Here is a 19,486-nt window from a genome sequence, read left to right as displayed (position 1 = left end):
TGAGGTCTGCGTGCTAACCAGTTGTCCGCCGTGCAGCCCTTCACAGACAGTCATTATGTGTTAATGAGGGATTCCAAACAGGCATTTGTGATGGCCACAAATAAATGAATGTATACAAAACACTATTTTTACAGATGGGTGAAATGTAACGGGTTTCTATGTGTTATTTTCACTCCAAGATGAATAAAAGATTGAATAATAGTCTTCTATTTTGTTCTTGTCAAGTTGTGGTGTGCCAGTTTGTTGTTTTATTACCTTGACTACATAATGATGACATCAATTTGATGATATAATGGTGTTTTTACTTCATACTTTGTTGCTGAGCCAAGATGAGTTATGTGGCCTTGGTGAAAGTCTGCATAACTTGTCCATAACAGCATGGCTGCCAATGTTCCCTCACTATTAAAGGTATAATTCATATTGAATGATGTCTAAGATGGTGTTCCATAAGCTGCCCAGTATGTGTGGCGGTCCTCCTCCAGAAGGTTGTACTGCTACCTTGTCATGCCAACAATGCTTTGAAGGCGGCAGGGTAAGAATAGCCGCACACATGCAGGCCGTGGTCTCCTCACACGGCAACACAAGTCAGCGGCCCAGGAGGAGTGCATCAGCGTAACTTGGGTCTGTTCCCAAAAAATATTCTGTGTTTTTGGGGTCCACACTGAAGCCATGGGGACGCTGTACGATCTGGTCTTCATCACCATCAGTTACAACGTGTCCTTCATTGGTGAGTCTCAATTTATTAGGGACACTTTGCACTGAAAGCCGATGAATCCCAATAAAAGGAACACAATACAACGAGATCCAATGAAAAAATATGCCTTGATTCAAATGAAATGTAACAATGTGTTTTTATTGTACTGTCTCTAAGACTGAACGTGAAGGTTAAAATAAACAACGTTAGTTTAATAGCATCCTGGCAGTGCTAAAGCTCAAAAGGTCAGCATTGTTGTCTTTGTAAGTTATTTTTTGTTGCAGTGAATCAATCAATCAGTCAGAAGTTGGCAAACTTTTTACAGTGGAGTAACCCTTCTTACATTTCACCTGAAGCCATGCAGCACCTGTTCCTACACACTTTACACTTTATATTATTATTAACTTCAAATATTGAACACAATTCATTGATTCATTTGTTTTATAGTCATTCAGGGTCCGGTATTTCGCATTAGCATAAAATTTGACATGAGTATAGCAGTTTGTAGTGACGGAAATTTCGTCTCCTTTTATAGAGCTCTTATTGCTCCACTTACAGTGCATCCGGAAAGTATTCACAGCGCTTCACTTTTTCTACATTTTGTAATGTTACAGCCTCATTCCAAACTGAATTAAATTAATCTCTTACCTCAAAATTCTACACAAAATACTCCATTATGACAATGTGAAAAAAGTTTTTTTTGACATGTTTTGAATTTATTAAAAATAGAAAACAAAAAAATCACATTTACACAAGTATTCACAGCCTTTGCCATGAAGCTCAAAATTGAGCTCAGGTGCATCTTTTTTCCACTGATCATCCTTGAGATCTTTCTACAGCTTAAGTGGAGTCCACCTGCAGTAAATTCAGTTGATTGGACATGATTTGGAAATATAATAACTGTCTATATAAGGTCCCACAGTTGACTGTGCATGTCAGAGCACAAACACCAAGCATGAAGTCAAAAGAACTGTCTGTAGACCTGCGAGACAGGATTGTCTTGAGGCACAAATCTGGGGAAGGATACAGAAAAAATTTCTGCTGCTTTGAAGGTCCCAATGAGCACAGTGGCCTCCATTATTCGTAAATGGAAAACGTTTGGAACCACCAGGACTCTTCCTAGAGCTGGCCAGCCTTCTAAACTGACCGATCGGGGAAGAAGGGCCTTAGTCAGGGAGGTGACCAAGGCCCCGATGGTCACTCTGTCAGAGCTCCAGCGTTCCTCTGTGGAGAGAGGAGAGCCTTCCAGAAGGACAACCATCTCTGCAGCAATCCACCAATCAGGCCTGTATGGTAGAGTGGCCAGACGAAAGCCACTCCTTAGTAAAAGGAACATGGCAGCCCGTCTGGAATTTGCCAAAAAGCACCTGAATGACTCTCAGACCATGAGAAACAAAATTCTCTGGTCTGATGAGACAAAGATTGAACTCTTTGGTGTGAATGCCAGGCGCCATGTTTGGAGGAAACCAGGCACTGCTCATCACCAGGCCAATACCATCCCTACAGTGAAGCATGGTGGTGGCAGCATCATGCTGTGGGGATGTTTTTCAGCAGCAGGAACTGGCAGACTAGTCAGGATAGAAGGAAAATGAATGCAGCAATATATAGAGATATCCTGGATGAAAACCTGCTCCAGAGCGCTCTTGACCTCAGTAGACTGGTCATGTACCTTGATCATATAGACAGTAGACATTAGCACACAGCCAAGATCTCAAAAGATTGGCTTCAGAACCACTCCATGAATGTCCTGGAGTGGCCCAGCCAGAGTCCAGACTTGAATGGCTGTGCACAGACGTCTCCCATCCAACCTGATGGAGCTTGAGACTTATTGCAAAGAAGAATGGGCAAAACTGCCTAAAGATAGGTGTGCTAAACTTGTGGGATCATATTCAAAAAGACTTGAGGCTGTAATTGCTGCCAAAGGTGGATCAACAAAGTATTAAGCAAAGGCTGTGAATATTTATGTAAATGTGATTTTTTTGTTTTCTATTTTTAATAAATTCAAAACATGTCAAAAAATGACACACATTGTCATAATGGAGTATTTTGTGTAGAATTTTGAGGTAAGAGATTAATTTAATACAGTTTGGAATGAGGCTGTAACATGACAAAATGTAGAAAAAGTGAAGCGCTGTGAATACTTTCCGGATGCACTGTACTAAAAAGAGCCAACTCTTTTGGCTACCAAGTGGCTCCTCGCATTTCTTGTTGTCCCAAATGAATTTATTACCAAATTATGTGTATTGTGTAAAGAGTTACTAATGTGAAAAATACATCATGGCAAATGTTTACTATTTAAATAGTATTTAAGTCCTCAACAGCAACAAAAATATATATTAAATTATATATATATATATGTCTATATATACTTCTTCAAAGATCCTGATGGTTATGGAACATAAAAGTTAAGAGGTAGGCCCAAATGAAGGTTGTTAGCGGTGCTGAGTGCAGTCCAATAACCATCAGATGGCATCTGCGAGAGGGTTTAAAAAATAAACTATATTACAACAACTATATACTACTATAACTATAATGCAAAGGCCTTGTCTCCTTCAACACCACAAAACTGCCCGTTTGGAATTTTGCACGAGAGCACCAAATATAGAACTCTGAAAGGAAGAAGAAAGTTCTAGTCTCTGTTGAGAAAACATGTTTTAGATTAGATTAGATTCCACTTTATTGTTATTGCTCATGTCACTGGTACAGGGCAACAAAATGCAGTTAGCGTCCAACCAGAAGTGCAAATGTATAAATACCTATATTAGTAAATAAATGAAGAAATAGAATAGAGCTGTAAATGGACAGATATATGTACAAACTATAACAGGCTATGACTATGATACAGTGTGGATATATACAGGGATATAAATGACAATATATGGCTATTGCAGATTATACAGATTCTAAACAGTAACCATGACCATAATACAGATGATAAACCATGTGACTATGACAGTCCTGATAGTTCAGCTTCCACTGTTGCTGGCATAACAAGGAGATGTTTTCCACACGGCACGGCGGAGGGGGTACATCATGATCTGGGGTGCTTTTTCCTTAGATGGAGCAATGAAGCTTCGGGTTGTGCAGGGGTGTCAAACAGCAGCTGGCTATGTGTAGCTGTACGCAGACGCAGGAGGCATCCTTCATGACTGAAGGCCCTTATCTGTGTGGTAAAGACTGAGTTTCGGATTTCATCTGAACTTCTGGAACAAATGAACAGTGAAAACCGCGGTACCACTGTACAACAAACAATAGTTAAGTTAGTAAAGGTACAACGGTTGCGTTGGATCCAGGATAGTGTACTTAATGAAGTGTCCAGTGATTGTGTACATGTGCTTTGTGTCCTTCAGGTAAATCGTGGTGGGTTCTGATGGTTCTGGGGCGTGTTCTGTTGCTGTGTGGAGTTGCCTTGAGCCTCTTCTGGGACGAGCAGGAGAGCTTTGTGTGTAACAGCCTCCAGCCCGGCTGCTCGGTGGTCTGCTTTGACGTCTTGTCTCCGGTGTCTCTCCTGCGCCTCTGGCTCTTCCAGCTCATCCTGCTGTGCCTCCCTAACATCATGTTCGCCACCTACGTCACCCACAAAATCACTCGTCGCGATGGAGTACTGCACTGCAGCCTGAGTGGAGGGGTGCCAAGGTTCTACTGCTTCTACATCATGACCATCATTCTTCGGATCCTCCTAGAAGTGTCTTTCGGTGCAGGCCAGTTCTTCCTCTTCGGTTTGTCCATCCCAAAGAGCGTGCTGTGCTATGAGGCACCCTGCAGCTCAGGGGTGGAGTGCTACATCGCCAGGCCCACAGAGAAGACTCTGATGCTCCACCTGATGCTGGCCTTGGCCTCCTTGTCGATCATGTGGAGCCTGTTGGATCTGGCAGGTACACTGAAGGCCATGCTGAGCTGGAGGAGAAAGATGGGACGCGAGCTGAGCAAAGAAGAGCAAAGCAGCGTCCTCACAGCGTCGGTGGATGACACGGACGGGCTCATGACCCTAAGAACCAGCCCCAGCGGAATCTCCAAAACCGACCATAAGGAGGAAGCGTCACTTCCCAACGGACAACTCCAGAAGCTTCAAGACCACAGGGATGCAAAGACGGACAAGTCTGCTTTCTCCGTGATGCACTTTGTCCTCCACAACCATGTCAGACCACCCGTGTCGTCCTGCTCTGAGCCCGGCAGCAGACCTCCGACACCCAACAAGCTGAGGAAGGTCACATCCAGTAGCAACTCGTCTCCCACAGACAAAAGAGCATGGGTTTGATGGCAACAAGACTTGTATTAATTGTATAATTATTATTCATTTGTCATCTAAAGACTTATATTGACAAATATGAAACCAATAAAAAAATTACCTTGGGACTAAACTCAACTGGTATCACGGTCAGGTGGTGGTACATAGACTATTAACTCATACAATACCAATGACTGAATTATACGTCTTTTTGACACAACTGCACAATACAGCAAACCTCGGATATATCGGAAATTCGCTCACAACGGACAGATAAAAAAGAACCAATTTTTCTGTAATGCATTTCCAATAAAAATTCATTGCATATATCGGATTTTTTATAACGGATTTCGCCTATTTCACAACCGTAATTTACGGTAAGGAAGTGCCTTTTTATAACGGATAAAATCCGATTTACGCATATACCGGATATAAATCCGATATATACGTAAAACGGACATTTTCCGGTATACGCATATAACGGATTTCGCTTATATCGGACAAAACCAGTGGGAACAATTGAATCCGATATATCCGAGGTTTACTGTATTAGAAGTCACTCTCACTTTAAGTCATAAAAACGTCCATAAGATGGCAGAAGTGCATTTGATAAGAGCTTGGCGTGCATCTTTTGCATGTATTTACACGCAAGGAGTATGTGGAGGAGCATGGAGGAGTGTAGCGTGCAAAAGGTTGCACACTGTATGGAAAATTCAACATGTACACACACAGATTAGTTCCAAATTTGAAAGTTGTAAATAGTTCATGGTGATATTTTGATGTTTTTTTTGTTGTTTTGTTGTTCAAGGTGTGGTGCAGTTGTTTAGATATTTCAGCTGCCAAAAAACATGTCAAAGCGGTGCAACGATTAGTCGAACAATTTGAGTACCTCTTTGACCTTACTTTGAACACTGCAAAAACTCAACTGTTACCTCCCTAAACTAGACTTTGGGAAATACACAGGTATAATTTTACTGCTCACTGCTAAATATTCTCGACCTGAAACACATGAAAGAACGGGAACAGTTTGTCGTCTCTCCAACACAGCAGTTTCTTTATTTATTTTCTATGCAACTACAACCATCGAGCCATTCAAGCATGCTCTGCTAATTGACAGGAAATAGCCATATTAAGAGTATATATATATATATATATATATATATATATATATATCCATTTTGTTCCTTCACCCATTCTTTTGTCTATCTACTTCACTTGCATCTAAAATGGGTGCCAGAGGCGGCCAGGCTTTGGTTCTCACCGCTAGGCTTGTTAGCATTAGCAAATATACACATGTATATACACAGCCTTTCTTTTCTTACATAAACAACTAACATACAGTACAGATGCATCAAAGGTCACTCTACATGACTATAGTACATATCGTGGTGTACTTAAAAACACTTATTGTTCACCAACCTGAAACACATGAAAGAGCGGGAACCGCTGGTCGTCTCTCCAACAGCAGTTGATTTATTTCTTCTTCACCGCTGTGTGTGGCCTTCCCAACAACCAAGCCGTAACGCCCCCCTGTGGCGCCACTGTGCAACAGCACCGAGCAGCGAAAGTGCCCTACTTTCAACCACAAATTATAGGAAGATTAAATGAAAACCCCTTTGTTTTTTTGTATTTTTTTCCACACCTTCACATCAACGTATTAAAAAGTGTATTTGTCTTATTTCTAGTTAGCCTGTCCAAGTTGATGATTTATTAATGCACAGCCATCAATATAATGTAATATGCCATATAGTCTTAGTAAAGTAATGATTATTTCTCTTCCTTTCCACTAAATAATTCCAGTCTGGGATTGATAAATTCATCCACAAAAGCACCATCATGTAGTCCATTAGACCCAAGAACGAGACCCACTGCACGGTACGGTATGGAGCTCACCTTGAACAGGCTGCTTCCACAGTTCAGCTGTCGTTTGGATCAGCCTCGTCGCACCCACCTAACCTCTGAACTCTGACATGGCTCTGACCCCTCCACAAGTCTTCGTTGCAGACGTTAATCAGTCACCAATGATTGTTTGTACAGTTTGCAATAATTCAATGAACACGACTAACCTATCTGGCTGCTTTTCAACTATGCGATACACTCATTAGCCACTTGATTTCATTTAAAGCTAATGGGTGGTTGTCGCTTGTATTCGCATTAGCTTGAATACTGTCCGATTCCATTTTGTAGCCTAAAAAACGGTTCTCAAAAGTAATCTGTGACCACATGAACAATATATTACTAATCACTTAAAAACACATGACTTACTATTGTTTGTAAATGCTGAAATTAAAACAATTTTTTCCGAGTTAGTCGATTAGCATGACGGCGATATTTTTATGTTAGCATCAGTTTGAATACTTTCAACATCAAAATGGCGAATAAAACAGTTCCTAATGTCACACATAAAACGCCCCCATATTACATGGAGCACATGAAAACGTTTATGATGTAAAAAGTAATTTGAAAAATGTATTTATCGCAAATCTGGCTGCCTGCAGCTTAAATAAATCCAGTGAACTTTGTGTGTATATTAAAACAGCTGTCAGACATAGTAATCTTGCCAAGTATCCTGTTTAAAACTGCAATAACTTACCATGTTTTCAGACAGGCAGTGAACTAAGCCCCTCACCAGGGGGTGTGACGTGTAAGAATAGACTTCAGTGTGCAGCCAACAAAGGCCAGCAATGTGACAGACATTAGGCAAGAAACAACTTGTGACATACCGTGTCCTTCTTCTGTGGTATTTGGGCCATCCGAGGCCAGCAGCAGGTCAACTTGCAGGGAAAGCAAAGTGCTGTCACTCAGCAAAAGGGTCAAACAAAAAACGTAACCCCTTTTCAAAACAGTGGCCTTTGGTGACGGTAAGTTGATGCTGACCTCCTCTCAAGGGTCCACACAAGACACAAATGGCACCCCCCACGTCGAAACAATGTGGTCTGCCATGTGACCTTGGCCAGTTGCCATGACACTCTGAGAAAAGGATTCTGATGATTATGACTTCTTACTGTACTACTTTTAATCTAAACCACCCAGCAAGATACTAAAATAAGATCAAAACTGTATGCATATTCCAACCTGATCATTTATTTGCCTTATCTAGATAAATATGTGCATAAAGTTTACATATGTTCCATACAGTGAAAATGCATCATTTGACCACCCATGATGGATCTTTCTTGATGGCGTCGTTCTCTGGGCCCAGGATGGACACGCCGCATGTCTTGTGACCGGCACTGAGGTACCTGCACAGGAACACAAACATGGTCACCTCCATCCAAATGTCCCTGTTGCTGTTGTCATTCTTATTTATGGTGTGTTGCTTGAAACCTCTCAGCCACGTCCAGAAGGTTTTTATGTGTGACGGCAAAGAGCCTTTCCCTGTGATGCTGCTTCATCTCGTCTGTGAGTCCACTCAGGAAGACGGACATTCCTACAACAACATAGTCACAAACGACAACAATGGATGACAATTTCTTCTTGGTTTTGATCTTTTCCTCTATTCTGGAAGTCACCATTCTCTATCCATCAATCAACACGCTGCGGTGTGTGTAGCCCCGCCCCTTTAGCTACCTAAACACTTCGCTTGGTTCGACAAAAGTGGCTAGTTATGAATTATTTTAGCACCCTGGACAGTGGAAGTGCAAATTGATCACATATAGATAGGTCAAAATAGTTGTCTAACCTTTGCTAGAGGGCGCCACCGGCGAGTCAACGGAGGAGAAGACGGACAGCTTGGCTTCGTCGATGTCCTGCTGGCTAAACTGACCTGACATTGCCCACTCCACACCTTTCTGAAAGGCAGAGAGCGTCTGCACAGAGTTTGGATCCCTTTGTGAGCAGAAGAGTGGGGGGGGGGGGGGGGGGGGAACTCCATTAAATCCGGCTCTTGCCATCATTCCACGAGACCACAAGCTACCTACCTGTAGGAGTAAAATGAGAAGAGGCCACCTCCTCCCATTCTGGCTCCGCCCCCGTAGGCACCACCCTTCTCTCGGATCACTCCATGGAGGAACTTTGCCGTCATCATCCTCGCCAAGACACAGAGACTGATGAGAAAGAATTGCGACAAGTGAACCCAAGGTCATGTTGCTGTTAGTGCTGGCAAAGGGTGAATATTTGTAATCAGATTAGCTACAGGGTTGCTGTGGATTAATTTCAATTTATAATTCCAGCCATTTTTCAAAAGACAACCCCCTTAGTACCTGCCATTTTAGACATTTTTGAGAGATTTTCCAAGGCACACAGAGTAGGGTGTTCTATGGCTATACAAACCAACCAAAAGAAAGATTAGACTTGTTTTCTTCTAGACAGCAGTAGAACATAAGTAAGTTTCAGGGAAATATCAGTTCCCAACAAGAAAAGGGAGAAAAAGTGTTTTTTCTTAAAAGATACATTTCACTTTGACACAATTTTGTTGCTTTTGTGACAGCTCAAATATCTAAACAACTATACCACAACATACACAATGCAAAAAAAAGGTTGTTTTACATCGAATAATACTTAAAAAAAATATATAGCACCATGAATTATTTACAATTTTCACATTTGGAACTAAACTCCTGAATGAGCTAATTAAAAAAAATATATAGCACCATGAATTATTTACAATTTTCACATTTGGAACTAAACTCCTGAATGAGCTAATAATAATGAGCTATCCACATTAAAGCGTCATTTTGACAGCCCTAGTTCCTACTATTGTGTCAGTAACTGTCAGTGTCAGATAGAAATGTTGTCATCACCTGGCGTAGTGCTCGTGGCTGTAAGGAACTGTGCGCACAGACTCGCTGACAAAGTTGACTGGGAATGGCAGCTGGAAGAACGTCTTCATATAACAAGGATGGAAATTTGGCTCCTGGGGAAGACGTGTCAGTGTTAAGCGTGTTAAGTCTCTCCTTAGGCATGTGTGTTTATGAATAACATTAAGAGAAATATAAAAAGACAATAGAAACGTACATGGACAAGCTTCCTGCTAGGTCCAGAGTCACTGAGGACATCTAGTGGCCTCTAGTGGAGAAACATGTCAAAGCAAAGTCAGGTCCATCATCTTTATCCAGTGACTCCATCACACTCACACCTTGATGATGTTCGGTCGCACAGCTTTGAAGTGTTTCCTGTTAGCGGCTACGTCCTTCATGAAGCTCTCCAAATATGTTGCCGACTTGGACACCTGTTGAGGCGTGGCATTGATGGCACACCTGAGACCACAAATAAAAGGTGTGAAGTCCTGAAAGGAATCAAACGTTTGACTGCCGGAGGAGAGGGGTGAGCCCACCTCATGTTGTCAGGATTGAGGATGTGTTTCTTGATCCTGGGCAGCATGCGGGTGACCTGAGTGAGGTCTGACATCTCTGCTATCCTCTTCATGAACCGCACCTGAAGGCAGCATTTCTTTTACCTCATCAGTTGATGATAACGATAAATGATTTCTCCAATACCTGTTCCATCCCATCAAAGGTCTCATGGTGTTCCCCGGCCGGAGTCAGGTGACGGGCCGACCTTGTCATGGCGTACATGTGACCAGAGTAGGAGATCCCATTGGCTAGTTCTTGTGCTGACATCATTACCAGCACCCTCAAACGCTCCTCGTTGTCGAAATGCGGGCTGAAAGAAAGCCGGTGATGAGTTCAGTGTCTTGAATGAAGATACGTTTGTGTGCGTGTTGTCAGTGGATATACCTGGTGAAGATGTCCCGCCACAGCTCGAACATGTGAGGTAGGTTCCTGTCCAAGCAGGAGGAGAACAGGAGGACACCCTGAGACAGAACCACAGTTTAAACATCACATTCTGTCATGTATTCGGCACTTAAAGCATTAAAACCTGCTCAAACATGTCCAAGTCGGTGCAGTCAGAAATGACTTGGGGGGACACAGACATGCCCCCCGTCCTCAGCTCCATCTGCTGGGCTTGCTGCCGATAGTCCAGAGAACCACAGCCCATCCTGAAAAGAAAAACACGATTTAATGTTGTCATCGGTACACAGATCCAAGTTCTGTCAGGTTGACCCACTTGGTGACGACACTGCAGAAAAGCGGGACATAGAGCTTCAATTCCTCTGGAAGCGTGTTGAGGCTGCACATTGCTCGGAAATAAACCAAACCATTGGTGGGCTGCTCACAGAACTGGACCGGCACGCATCCTGTCAAGGTGGCATCATCAGAAGCAAGCACTCATGTAGTCAGTAACACAGCCATGTTTAGAGTTGGCGTACCAACATCGCTCATGTGGACAGGCGTGACGGGTATGGTGGGCGCAATGTCTGAGACTTTGAGGGCTGGCAGACATGAAGCATCCTGTGTCTTATTTTGAGCTTCCAACAGCTGAAGACCTAGACAGGAAGACATGGATAATGTCCAAGTCAATGTCTATTATAATGTTCATCCATTCATTTTCTACCGCTTATTCCCACGAGTGCTGGAGCCAATCCCAGCTGTCTTCGGGCGAGAGACGGGGTACACCCTGGACTGGTGGCCAGCCAATCACAGGGCTATTATAATGTTATAGTAAATATTTGATTTAATATATTATATTCAATTCCTCCCACATTCCAAAAACATGCTAGGTTAATTGGTGACTCCAAATTGTCCATAGGTATGAATGTGAGTGTGAATGGTTGTTTGTCTATATGTGCCCTGTGATTGGCTGCCCACCAGTCCAGGGTGTACCCCGCCTCTCGCCCGAAGACAGCTGCGATAGGCTTCAGCACCCCCCGCGACCCTCGTGAGGAAAAAGCGGTAGAAAATGAATGAATATTATATTAAAATACAAGAAACAACTGTCGATGCGATACACCACAGTTGTACAAGTGCAGGTGGTCCTCAATTTATGAACGGGTTCCATTCCTAGACCGACTCACAAGTACTTAATTAAGATAACGTATTTGTTAATACGTTATCTTAAATTAACATCTAAGTCACTCATGAAGATCATAAAATACACCAGAACAACATTAAACAGTAATAAACATAAAAGCAAAAGCACTAGCAAGCTTTCTTTGTCAATAGTAAGACCACTACACTGCCTAGTTCCTCTCAGAAGACGATCCTTCATATGCTGAAGGACACTGTTGCGACCTGGCAGTTATGTGTAGTGTTAAAGAGTTTTGTGCTCTCCAACTCTTTGTGAGGCTGTGAATGTGACAATTTCTGACTCTGTGTGTGTGTGTGTGTGTGTGTGTGTGGTTGCGTGCAGAGGACAGTTGAGTTTGCGGTTGTTGTTTTGGTGTGGTTTGGGAACTGGTTTTGTTTTTACAAGTAAGAGATTGTTGACCACCTCCTCATCATCTTTACAACATCTGGGTTGACATTAATACCAACTTTGCCCTTAATGAGGGTTGCAAAAGTCTTGTGTCTATGAACCAAAATTTTGTTTTTAATTAATTTATGGGAGAGAGTTCATAAGCACGGAACGCCAAGTAGGTACTGCCTGTTTAATAATTAATATACCAGTAAATGAATACCTCTTTGACAGTGGTTCAGATTCATTAGCAGGGCTCTACATTAAAATCAAAAATGCCTTGCCCATGGGGAATCTTTAAGGTGAGAACTACTTGCCCAAACTTGCCCCATGTAAAATGAAAAGACTACCATAGTGACTACCATAATGATATCATCTCATTTTTGTGGCATCACATGAGAATCTCAAATAAAGATGAAATGATTATCATTTCTTGTGGTTGTTTTCCTACATAGATCATGACGTTGCATGGAAATCTGGATTGTCAAGAGACTTCTAGGCACTTTGCCTTGATAAATAAAAGTACATTCATGATTGAATAAACATTGTGCTTAAAAAAAAATGAAATTGTGGAAATGTATGTTAACATGGCATGCCATACTACCTTACACATCATAGTCGTAGTAAGCAGTGATATTTATAAGTTGTGCACCACAATGAAACATTATTGAATAGACACATTTGTGTACTAGTAAAGTGTTTTGAATCCAGAAAAAAATGCTGAATGGTCAAACAATAATTTGTGAAGCAAAGGTGAGGAAAAATCCACAGAGAAATGGAAGCGCTAGATTTTGTAGCTTGTGCAAAATCAGCATTGGTATTGGATCTAATCGGTGGTGTTTCATTGTGACCACTTCAAATTGTCACAGCAATGTGATTCACTCACCTGTGCCATCATTTGATTTGCTGCCGCTAATAAAATACTTGTTTAGGAGGCACTGCTTCATCACTTTTTGCTCTTTTCCTTCACAAGTTGTTGAACAATTAGACCATGTTGGCAGGGACGCCATGATAGATGTTTTCCTAGTCAAACCATCGCTGATTGGTTGATCGCCCCTGATTAGATTGTACCTTTCTCGTAGATCTCCTTCTTGTCAATGTCAGACAGAGCGTTGATCTTCTCCTGGAGTTTCTTCTCCTCCGCTTTGGCCTGTTTCTCCAAGTAGGAGTCATCCGGAGTCATGGAGAGAGTCAGTCGGTGTGTGTTCTCCTGCAGGGATACAAGGTTTTTTCATTTGAAAGCAGCTTACTTTTAACTAAAATTCTACCAGAAGATATTTTACAGACTTAAAAAAAAGTAGCACAATCTAAACATATACCTTAAAGTAGTGTTGGACTTTCTCCTGCAGGAAGCGTGGGTTTTCTTTCAGGGCTTGCCTGAACTTGGCGACACTGTTGTTGATCTGTAGCAGCTCCACAGGGTCGCCATCATGGTTCCATGAGGATGCGATGTACTGTCAACACAGCGAGTCTTCAGCACTTGAACACATCGTCAAGAGTGAAGGACACAATGAAAGGACAACAACAAGCTCACCGAGGCCAGAGACAGGCCAAAATTGGTGGACTGGTGCTTCATTTGAATCTCGAGCTTGTGCAGAAGAGCCTCGATTCTCTCCTCCTCAAAGCCCTTCCTGTGGATGAAGAGGAGAAATATCTTTTTGAAACAGTTTATTTTAGCCTACAAACAGGTTAGACCAGGATTAAGTGCTATCTCTGCTGGTTGTGGCCATGCAGTTCCAGTATATCCATTATGATTCAGAACGTACTGGACATGGTTTCAGACTTACTCAATGATGTCACCGATGGTCTGGTGAATGATGTGCTTGACCTTCTCCGTGTCCTCCTCGGCCATCCCTTGCAGGCCGATGCTGAATGAAGCCTCTTTTGTGCTGCCATCATACCTGCAGGACAAAACACAGTCGCCATGCTTAAACTAAATCAAACATTGTTCTGGTTCTTGTCTCTGACCGTGTGGGCACACACACCCCACCACTGAGGAGAAGTCTGTTCCTATTTTGGGTTCGATGAGAGCTTTGTAGAAGGGAGCGTTTGGACCCGATGTCATGAGTGAAGACAACATGCTGAGCATGAAGGCTTCAAAGGTGTTGGTGATGCTGTAGAGTTAAACCCAGGCTAAGCTTCACGTCTTCTTCGACTTTAGAGATGTACAAAATGCATCATTTGTCTTACTCTCCCAGCATGTAACTGACACACAGCGTATTCTGCCGGGAAGGATCGGGAGCCATCAAGTCAGGGCTGCAAGTCACATGGTCTTCTCTCTGAAGAGCACACCAGTCAATGCATATTTAAGATTTGCAACTCACAGGACTCTTACAGTCTGCTGTATAGCAGCTGTATAGCTTACAGGACTGGTCCATCTTGGCTGAGATGGGACTTGTGTATTGGGGTTGATGCGTTCAAACTTGGACAGCGCCTCCTCCTCAATCTGCTTCAGATGTTGCTCCAGTGGCAAGTCTCCGTAGGTGAAGAACCTGTGGAACAACATGACAACAAGCTGTGCAAAGAGTATGTCCAATGGCAAAATTAAAAGTATGCCAGCATACGCCTTAATCTATGAAGTCGTCAAATAGGATTTAGAATATAAATGAAAACGGATTCTTCCTTGGTGCGTGTGTGTGTGTGTGTTCATCTACCTGGCATTGCTGGGGTGGTAATGTGTGGCGTGGAATTGTTTGAGCTGCTGCCAGGTGAGGTCAGGAATAGCCAGCGGCTCGCCTCCAGACACCACTGAGTAGGTGTGGTCTGGATACAACTTGTTCTGGAGGTGCTGAGCATACACACGCTCGTTGTCGGACTGTGAGGAAGCACAGACAGGCCATCAGGACCGTTGGGACTTCAGCTTTTAAGACTCACGGTCGCTAAGGCACAAGTTTTACTCACAAAAGCGCCCTTCATCTCGTTGAAGACGACTCCTTTAAATACCAGAGGTGAGCTGGTGTCTGTTGGGTTCTCGTTCTCCAACCTCCAACCTTCCTGCCTTGAATGTTCACACATCTCATCAACACGCCATATGTTAGGTTTAAGAATCGGCCGATACATCGGGCCGATATTTACGTTCTTTACTTAAATCGGTATTGGCCGATACGCGCGTGGGTTCGCCGATCTATTTTTCCGCCAGGCAGCTTTGTGTTGCCGGAGGACCCTGCAACACACGCAGTCGCGGTACCCCTCCCACACTGCAACAGTGGTGAATCACAACAAGGGTACAACTTTTAATTAGTTGCTAACAGTTCAACTTAGTTGAAATATTGCCACCTGCTTTGAAATAGGAAACATGAACGCCAAGTGCATGCAATATACGTGCTTGAAAATATAGTTTAGTTTGTAGGTGTGAAAACCAGGAATGCTGCTGAATGCTTCATCTTTAAAAGTGCCTACCGTTGGAATTAGGGAGCTGTTGATGTAGTTGGAGGCTAATATGTACAGCTGTTACCAACACCGCTTTAATGGCAACCTTGGCACTTCAGTCCCATGGTGTTTGGAGGAGTTTCATTCAGCCGGGCTGAGGTTAACACTTTTAAGTGTGTGTGCTCTCTCCGAGTATTTGTTATCATGGTCATTTTTTCATGTAAATTGAGGGATCAAAAGCAGTATCGGCCACAAATATCGGCCCAAGTAAAATCGGCCATCGGCTAAGGGTGATGGGAAAAAATCGGTATCGGCATTGGCCCCAAAAAAAACATATCGGTCGATCCCTAGTGTTTACATTTCAATAAATATTTGTTTAAACTTGAGACCTGTAATATTTATTATCACTGTCATTTTTTCATGTAAATTGAGGGAGCAAAAGCAGTATAGGCCACAAATATCGGCCTAACCAAAATCGGCCATCGACTAAGGGTGATGGGGGAAAAAAATCGGTATTGGCCCAAAAAAACCCCATATCGGTCGATCCCTAGTTAGGTTCAGTGGTTTCCAACACTCACCAGAAATCCTGCTCTCTTAAACACGGGAAGAAGACAGCATCCAGATAGACGGACAGAAGATTCTGGAAGTCTTTCCCGTTTTGGGTGGAGAAGGGATACATGGTATAGTCGCTAGCTGTGTGTGACGAGACAACCATGTCACTTTTTCCACGAATACACTTTTCACCTTGCCATACATTTTATAGTTTGCGTTTCCACGAGAGTACCTGTGAAGGCGTTCATGAAGGTGGACAGGGACCTGTTGAGCATCTTGAAGAAAGGATCTCTGCATGGATACTTCTTGGATCCACACAGCACCGTGTGCTCCAGGATGTGGGGGACACCTGTGTTGTCCATGGGGGTGGTCCTGAACTGGATGCTGAAACACAAGTGCACCGTGAGACAAACAGACACTTAAAAGACACAGTGGCAACAAACATCAGCACTGATGGAACTGTTTGGGACCAACCTGAAGAGGTTATTGGCGTCATCCCTGGCTGCGTGCAGATACTGAGCTCCTGTTTTATCATGAGTCAACTTGACAGCGGTGAGGAATAAGTCTGGTACTGCTACGACCTATGGATAAAAAGACAATACTATTCACAATTGCATGAATTAAAACATTAGGCAGCTGTCAATTTACTTCCACCACCTCATTTATCTAGCTAACATTCTATCATAGTCTCCTGTAACAGTTACTTCCATCACTGTGTCAAACAATAAAACTGATCTCAAGGAGAGTTGTCAGAAGTAAGACATACCTCTTTAACTGTGAAACCATGGATTTGTTGACCTGCTATGTAATGAAGAGTTTTCTCTTCTACTGCAGTGCTCCTCTGCCTCCATGAAAGCTTCTGGCCTTGTAAACTGAAAATACAGCATAAAGTTAGAAAATCAGTTACACTACGAATATGGTCAGGCAAACATTGTTCATTACATTCTGGTTCAAATGAACCTAAGAACAACTGTACGACACTAGCACGACAAACATTATTTTTAAAATGTGTATCTTGTCCTATACCTTCGGTCCATGAGTTTGAAAGCCATAAAGTTGCACTAAATTTTCCAAGCACTAATTTGACCTGATGAGGTCAAACACTCCGATACGACATTGAGGATGAAGAAGTAATCTACCTTAACAAATGTATACGAATGAAAATACACCAGATATAATATGAAAAAATGCTGCTTTTTATGCTGTTTATGAAAAATACAGAGCACGCACACTCATTGTCATCGCTAAAATACGAAGTTGCAACAACTAGCAATGTTACAACATTGCTAGCTGCTACTGTATTATTAGCTTCGCTAGCTTACCGTACATTACGTAGTTTCTCCAGCACAGCCTTCGTGTGCCGAAACATGTCGACAAAAATCACTCTGTCCTCAAAAAGTATCCTATGGGTTCAGCTCAAACATACACACTCTGCAACGATGTACGCCAACTATTTGCCCTCCCATGCCGTACGATGCTCACAAGGGAGACATGTTGTTCCACTTCAAACTACCCGCAACAACTGCGCACTCCACAGCGCTCGTACATGCGTCCGACGCAGTTATACGAATCTTACAGCACGACAAATCTACTGTGCCACTGTTTGGAAACACGTGAGTGGACCTCCCATGACCATCGAGTGTGATTGGGCAAATGCGAAAGAACGATGAATGTGATTGGTTAAATGTCACTTTTGCCACTTTGAGACGTCAAATGGAGTTTTGGAAACATAAATATAACTGTCACTCCCCTGCGTTATTTTTAAATATAATCAATTTAACGACAGATCACTAAATTCTTTTAGATCCGTTTTCTACATGAACTTTGGTTTATTTATTAATGTAATTTATACTTTAGTCCAATAGATGTCAGTGTTGGATAATTGTTTTGTTGTCAAAATTATTCTTTGTTATTTTTCCCAAACTGTATATCTGTGTATGCATAGCATTTGTAAGTATTTTTGCATTAGACTCGCTGTGATGCTCACTTTCTGCCACTAAGGGCTTAAAAAAAAAATCACCTTTTTAGTGTGTATACTATGCTAAATATTCCACAACGTTATTTAAAAAACTACTCACATTCAAAATTAGCTCAAATTATGTAATACAACTATACTGTACCCCAGCCCTGTTTGCAAGAGGATTTCCCCCTCTGGTGGTAAAAAAGTGCAATGCAGCAATTAATCCCAGTACAGTATATAAATAAGGACATGTTGAAATGAATGGTGCAAATGTTGCTTCCTTTGCCGTTCAGATGCTCTGCAAGTAAATGCATCATTTTCCACTTTAGTTTTTCAATTAGGACCGGGACTGAAGCCAGATTTAGCAGAATGCTAATTGCCACCCAGCTGTCTCTGCTGATAATATTAGAGGCCGGTAAAAGCACGTCTGTGACATAGTGCAGACTCACCACAAAAGACTGAGAAGTAAGCTCTCCTTCTATATAGACCCTCCAGTAACATACATATGAGCGGTCTTTCAAGAGTGCTGACAAGCTCCAGTCTCTCTTTGGATGTCTTCCCTTGTGTTCCCACTGACAGCATGTGGGAGATATTCCCCAGCAGCATGAATAAGAAGCTGGACACTTTTTGACAGAGCGGCAGGCATCTTCCATGTTGGCAGCTGTCTTCAGTCTGCTTCTGTACAACCGCTATTAGTAAAAAGCTTTACTGTTGCACTCCCACACAGAAATTGAAGAAGACATAGAGATTGAGAATGTTGCACTTTTTGAGAGATTTTCTACAGTAAAACATGAACATTTGATTTTACAGTATTTTCTACTTGCTTTCATTGTTTTAATCAAATCAGAAATTAAAATGATATTGTAATTGTTGAAATTCAAGTTACACATGTTGTTTTGTTATTTTCAAACCTGTGGGAATGTCACACACTGCAGTAAAGGCTGTGTATGGTCGGCTACATCGTAGGGTCATGACATTGCTGTCATGGTGGGTGCCACGTTGTGCTTTATGTGCTATTTCCTGCAGGTGAAGCCACAGAATTTTATAAAGGTCTGCATTGTCCAGACGCAGGCTTAAAGCATCCATCAGTGTCAGATGGAAAACAATATCACAGCTTCTCTTTGCTACTGTGTTTTTTCTTTTCTTTTTTCTTTTTTTTTTTTTTACAGTTTTCTTTTACTGCTATTTCACAATGTGAGTGACAGTCTGCTGGGCTGTTGATGGTTACTCCCCCTGAAATAACTCCATGTGTATTTCCGGCTGAGATATTGTAGATGACAGTGGCCAATCTGCTGGAAAAAGTGTATTAAAAGTCACTTAAAAGTGTGACATATTCTTTGTTGTATAGTGGCAGAGTAATATAACTCCACCACGAATAAGACAATTGTTGATATTACAGTGTTTTCCATACATGCATTTATTTGTGGCAACCCACCATAAGTAGATT

General features: G+C 42.3%; 2 protein-coding genes across 2 annotated transcripts; one reads left to right on the top strand and one right to left on the bottom strand.

Annotated features, from left to right (window-relative positions):
• The first annotated feature begins 464 nt into the window (after window positions 1–464).
• Window positions 465–4,952, top strand: LOC131097124 (gap junction delta-4 protein-like). The gene is made up of 2 exons (XM_058045893.2): window positions 465–727; window positions 4,045–4,952. The coding sequence occupies exons 1-2, from the start codon at window positions 670–672 to the stop codon at window positions 4,950–4,952; spliced, it is 966 nt and encodes a 321-aa protein (XP_057901876.2). The 5' UTR covers window positions 465–669.
• Window positions 4,953–7,971: 3,019 nt separating this feature from the next.
• On the bottom strand, window positions 7,972–17,661 carry pitrm1 (pitrilysin metallopeptidase 1). Its single transcript, XM_058085290.2, has 27 exons — window positions 17,402–17,661; window positions 16,846–16,951; window positions 16,554–16,660; window positions 16,312–16,463; window positions 16,106–16,220; window positions 15,060–15,156; window positions 14,813–14,973; window positions 14,524–14,650; window positions 14,349–14,437; window positions 14,144–14,272; window positions 13,946–14,059; window positions 13,693–13,789; window positions 13,478–13,612; window positions 13,230–13,368; window positions 11,134–11,250; window positions 10,932–11,061; window positions 10,743–10,863; window positions 10,601–10,677; window positions 10,361–10,526; window positions 10,198–10,298; window positions 10,000–10,120; window positions 9,879–9,929; window positions 9,665–9,777; window positions 8,843–8,968; window positions 8,605–8,750; window positions 8,250–8,352; window positions 7,972–8,164 (listed from the first exon to the last, which is right to left on the bottom strand). The coding sequence occupies exons 1-27, from the start codon at window positions 17,446–17,448 to the stop codon at window positions 8,071–8,073; spliced, it is 3,081 nt and encodes a 1,026-aa protein (XP_057941273.2). The 5' UTR covers window positions 17,449–17,661; the 3' UTR covers window positions 7,972–8,070.
• Between the last annotated feature and the right edge of the window lie 1,825 nt (window positions 17,662–19,486).

The sequence above is a fragment of the Doryrhamphus excisus genome, linkage group LG11 (genome assembly GCF_037039965.1).
Source record: "Doryrhamphus excisus strain RoL-2023G ecotype Guam linkage group LG11, RoL_Dexc_Guam_v1.1, whole genome shotgun sequence".
Taxonomy (NCBI): domain Eukaryota; kingdom Metazoa; phylum Chordata; class Actinopteri; order Syngnathiformes; family Syngnathidae; genus Doryrhamphus; species Doryrhamphus excisus.
This window is presented reverse-complemented; position numbering and strand designations above follow the sequence as displayed.

Coding starts and splice junctions, on each gene's coding strand:
- LOC131097124 (XM_058045893.2), top strand. CDS start 670: ATGGGGACGCTGTACGATCTGGTCTTCATCACCATCAGTTACAACGTG. Junction 728..4,044: donor TTACAACGTGTCCTTCATTG/GTGAGTCTCAAT, acceptor TGTGTCCTTCAG/GTAAATCGTGGTGGGTTCTG.
- pitrm1 (XM_058085290.2), bottom strand. CDS start 17,448: ATGTTTCGGCACACGAAGGCTGTGCTGGAGAAACTACGTAATGTACG. Junction 14,651..14,812: donor TACCACCCCAGCAATGCCAG/GTAGATGAACAC, acceptor GTTGTTCCACAG/GTTCTTCACCTACGGAGACT. Junction 10,121..10,197: donor CTCAATCCTGACAACATGAG/GTGGGCTCACCC, acceptor TTGTGGTCTCAG/GTGTGCCATCAATGCCACGC.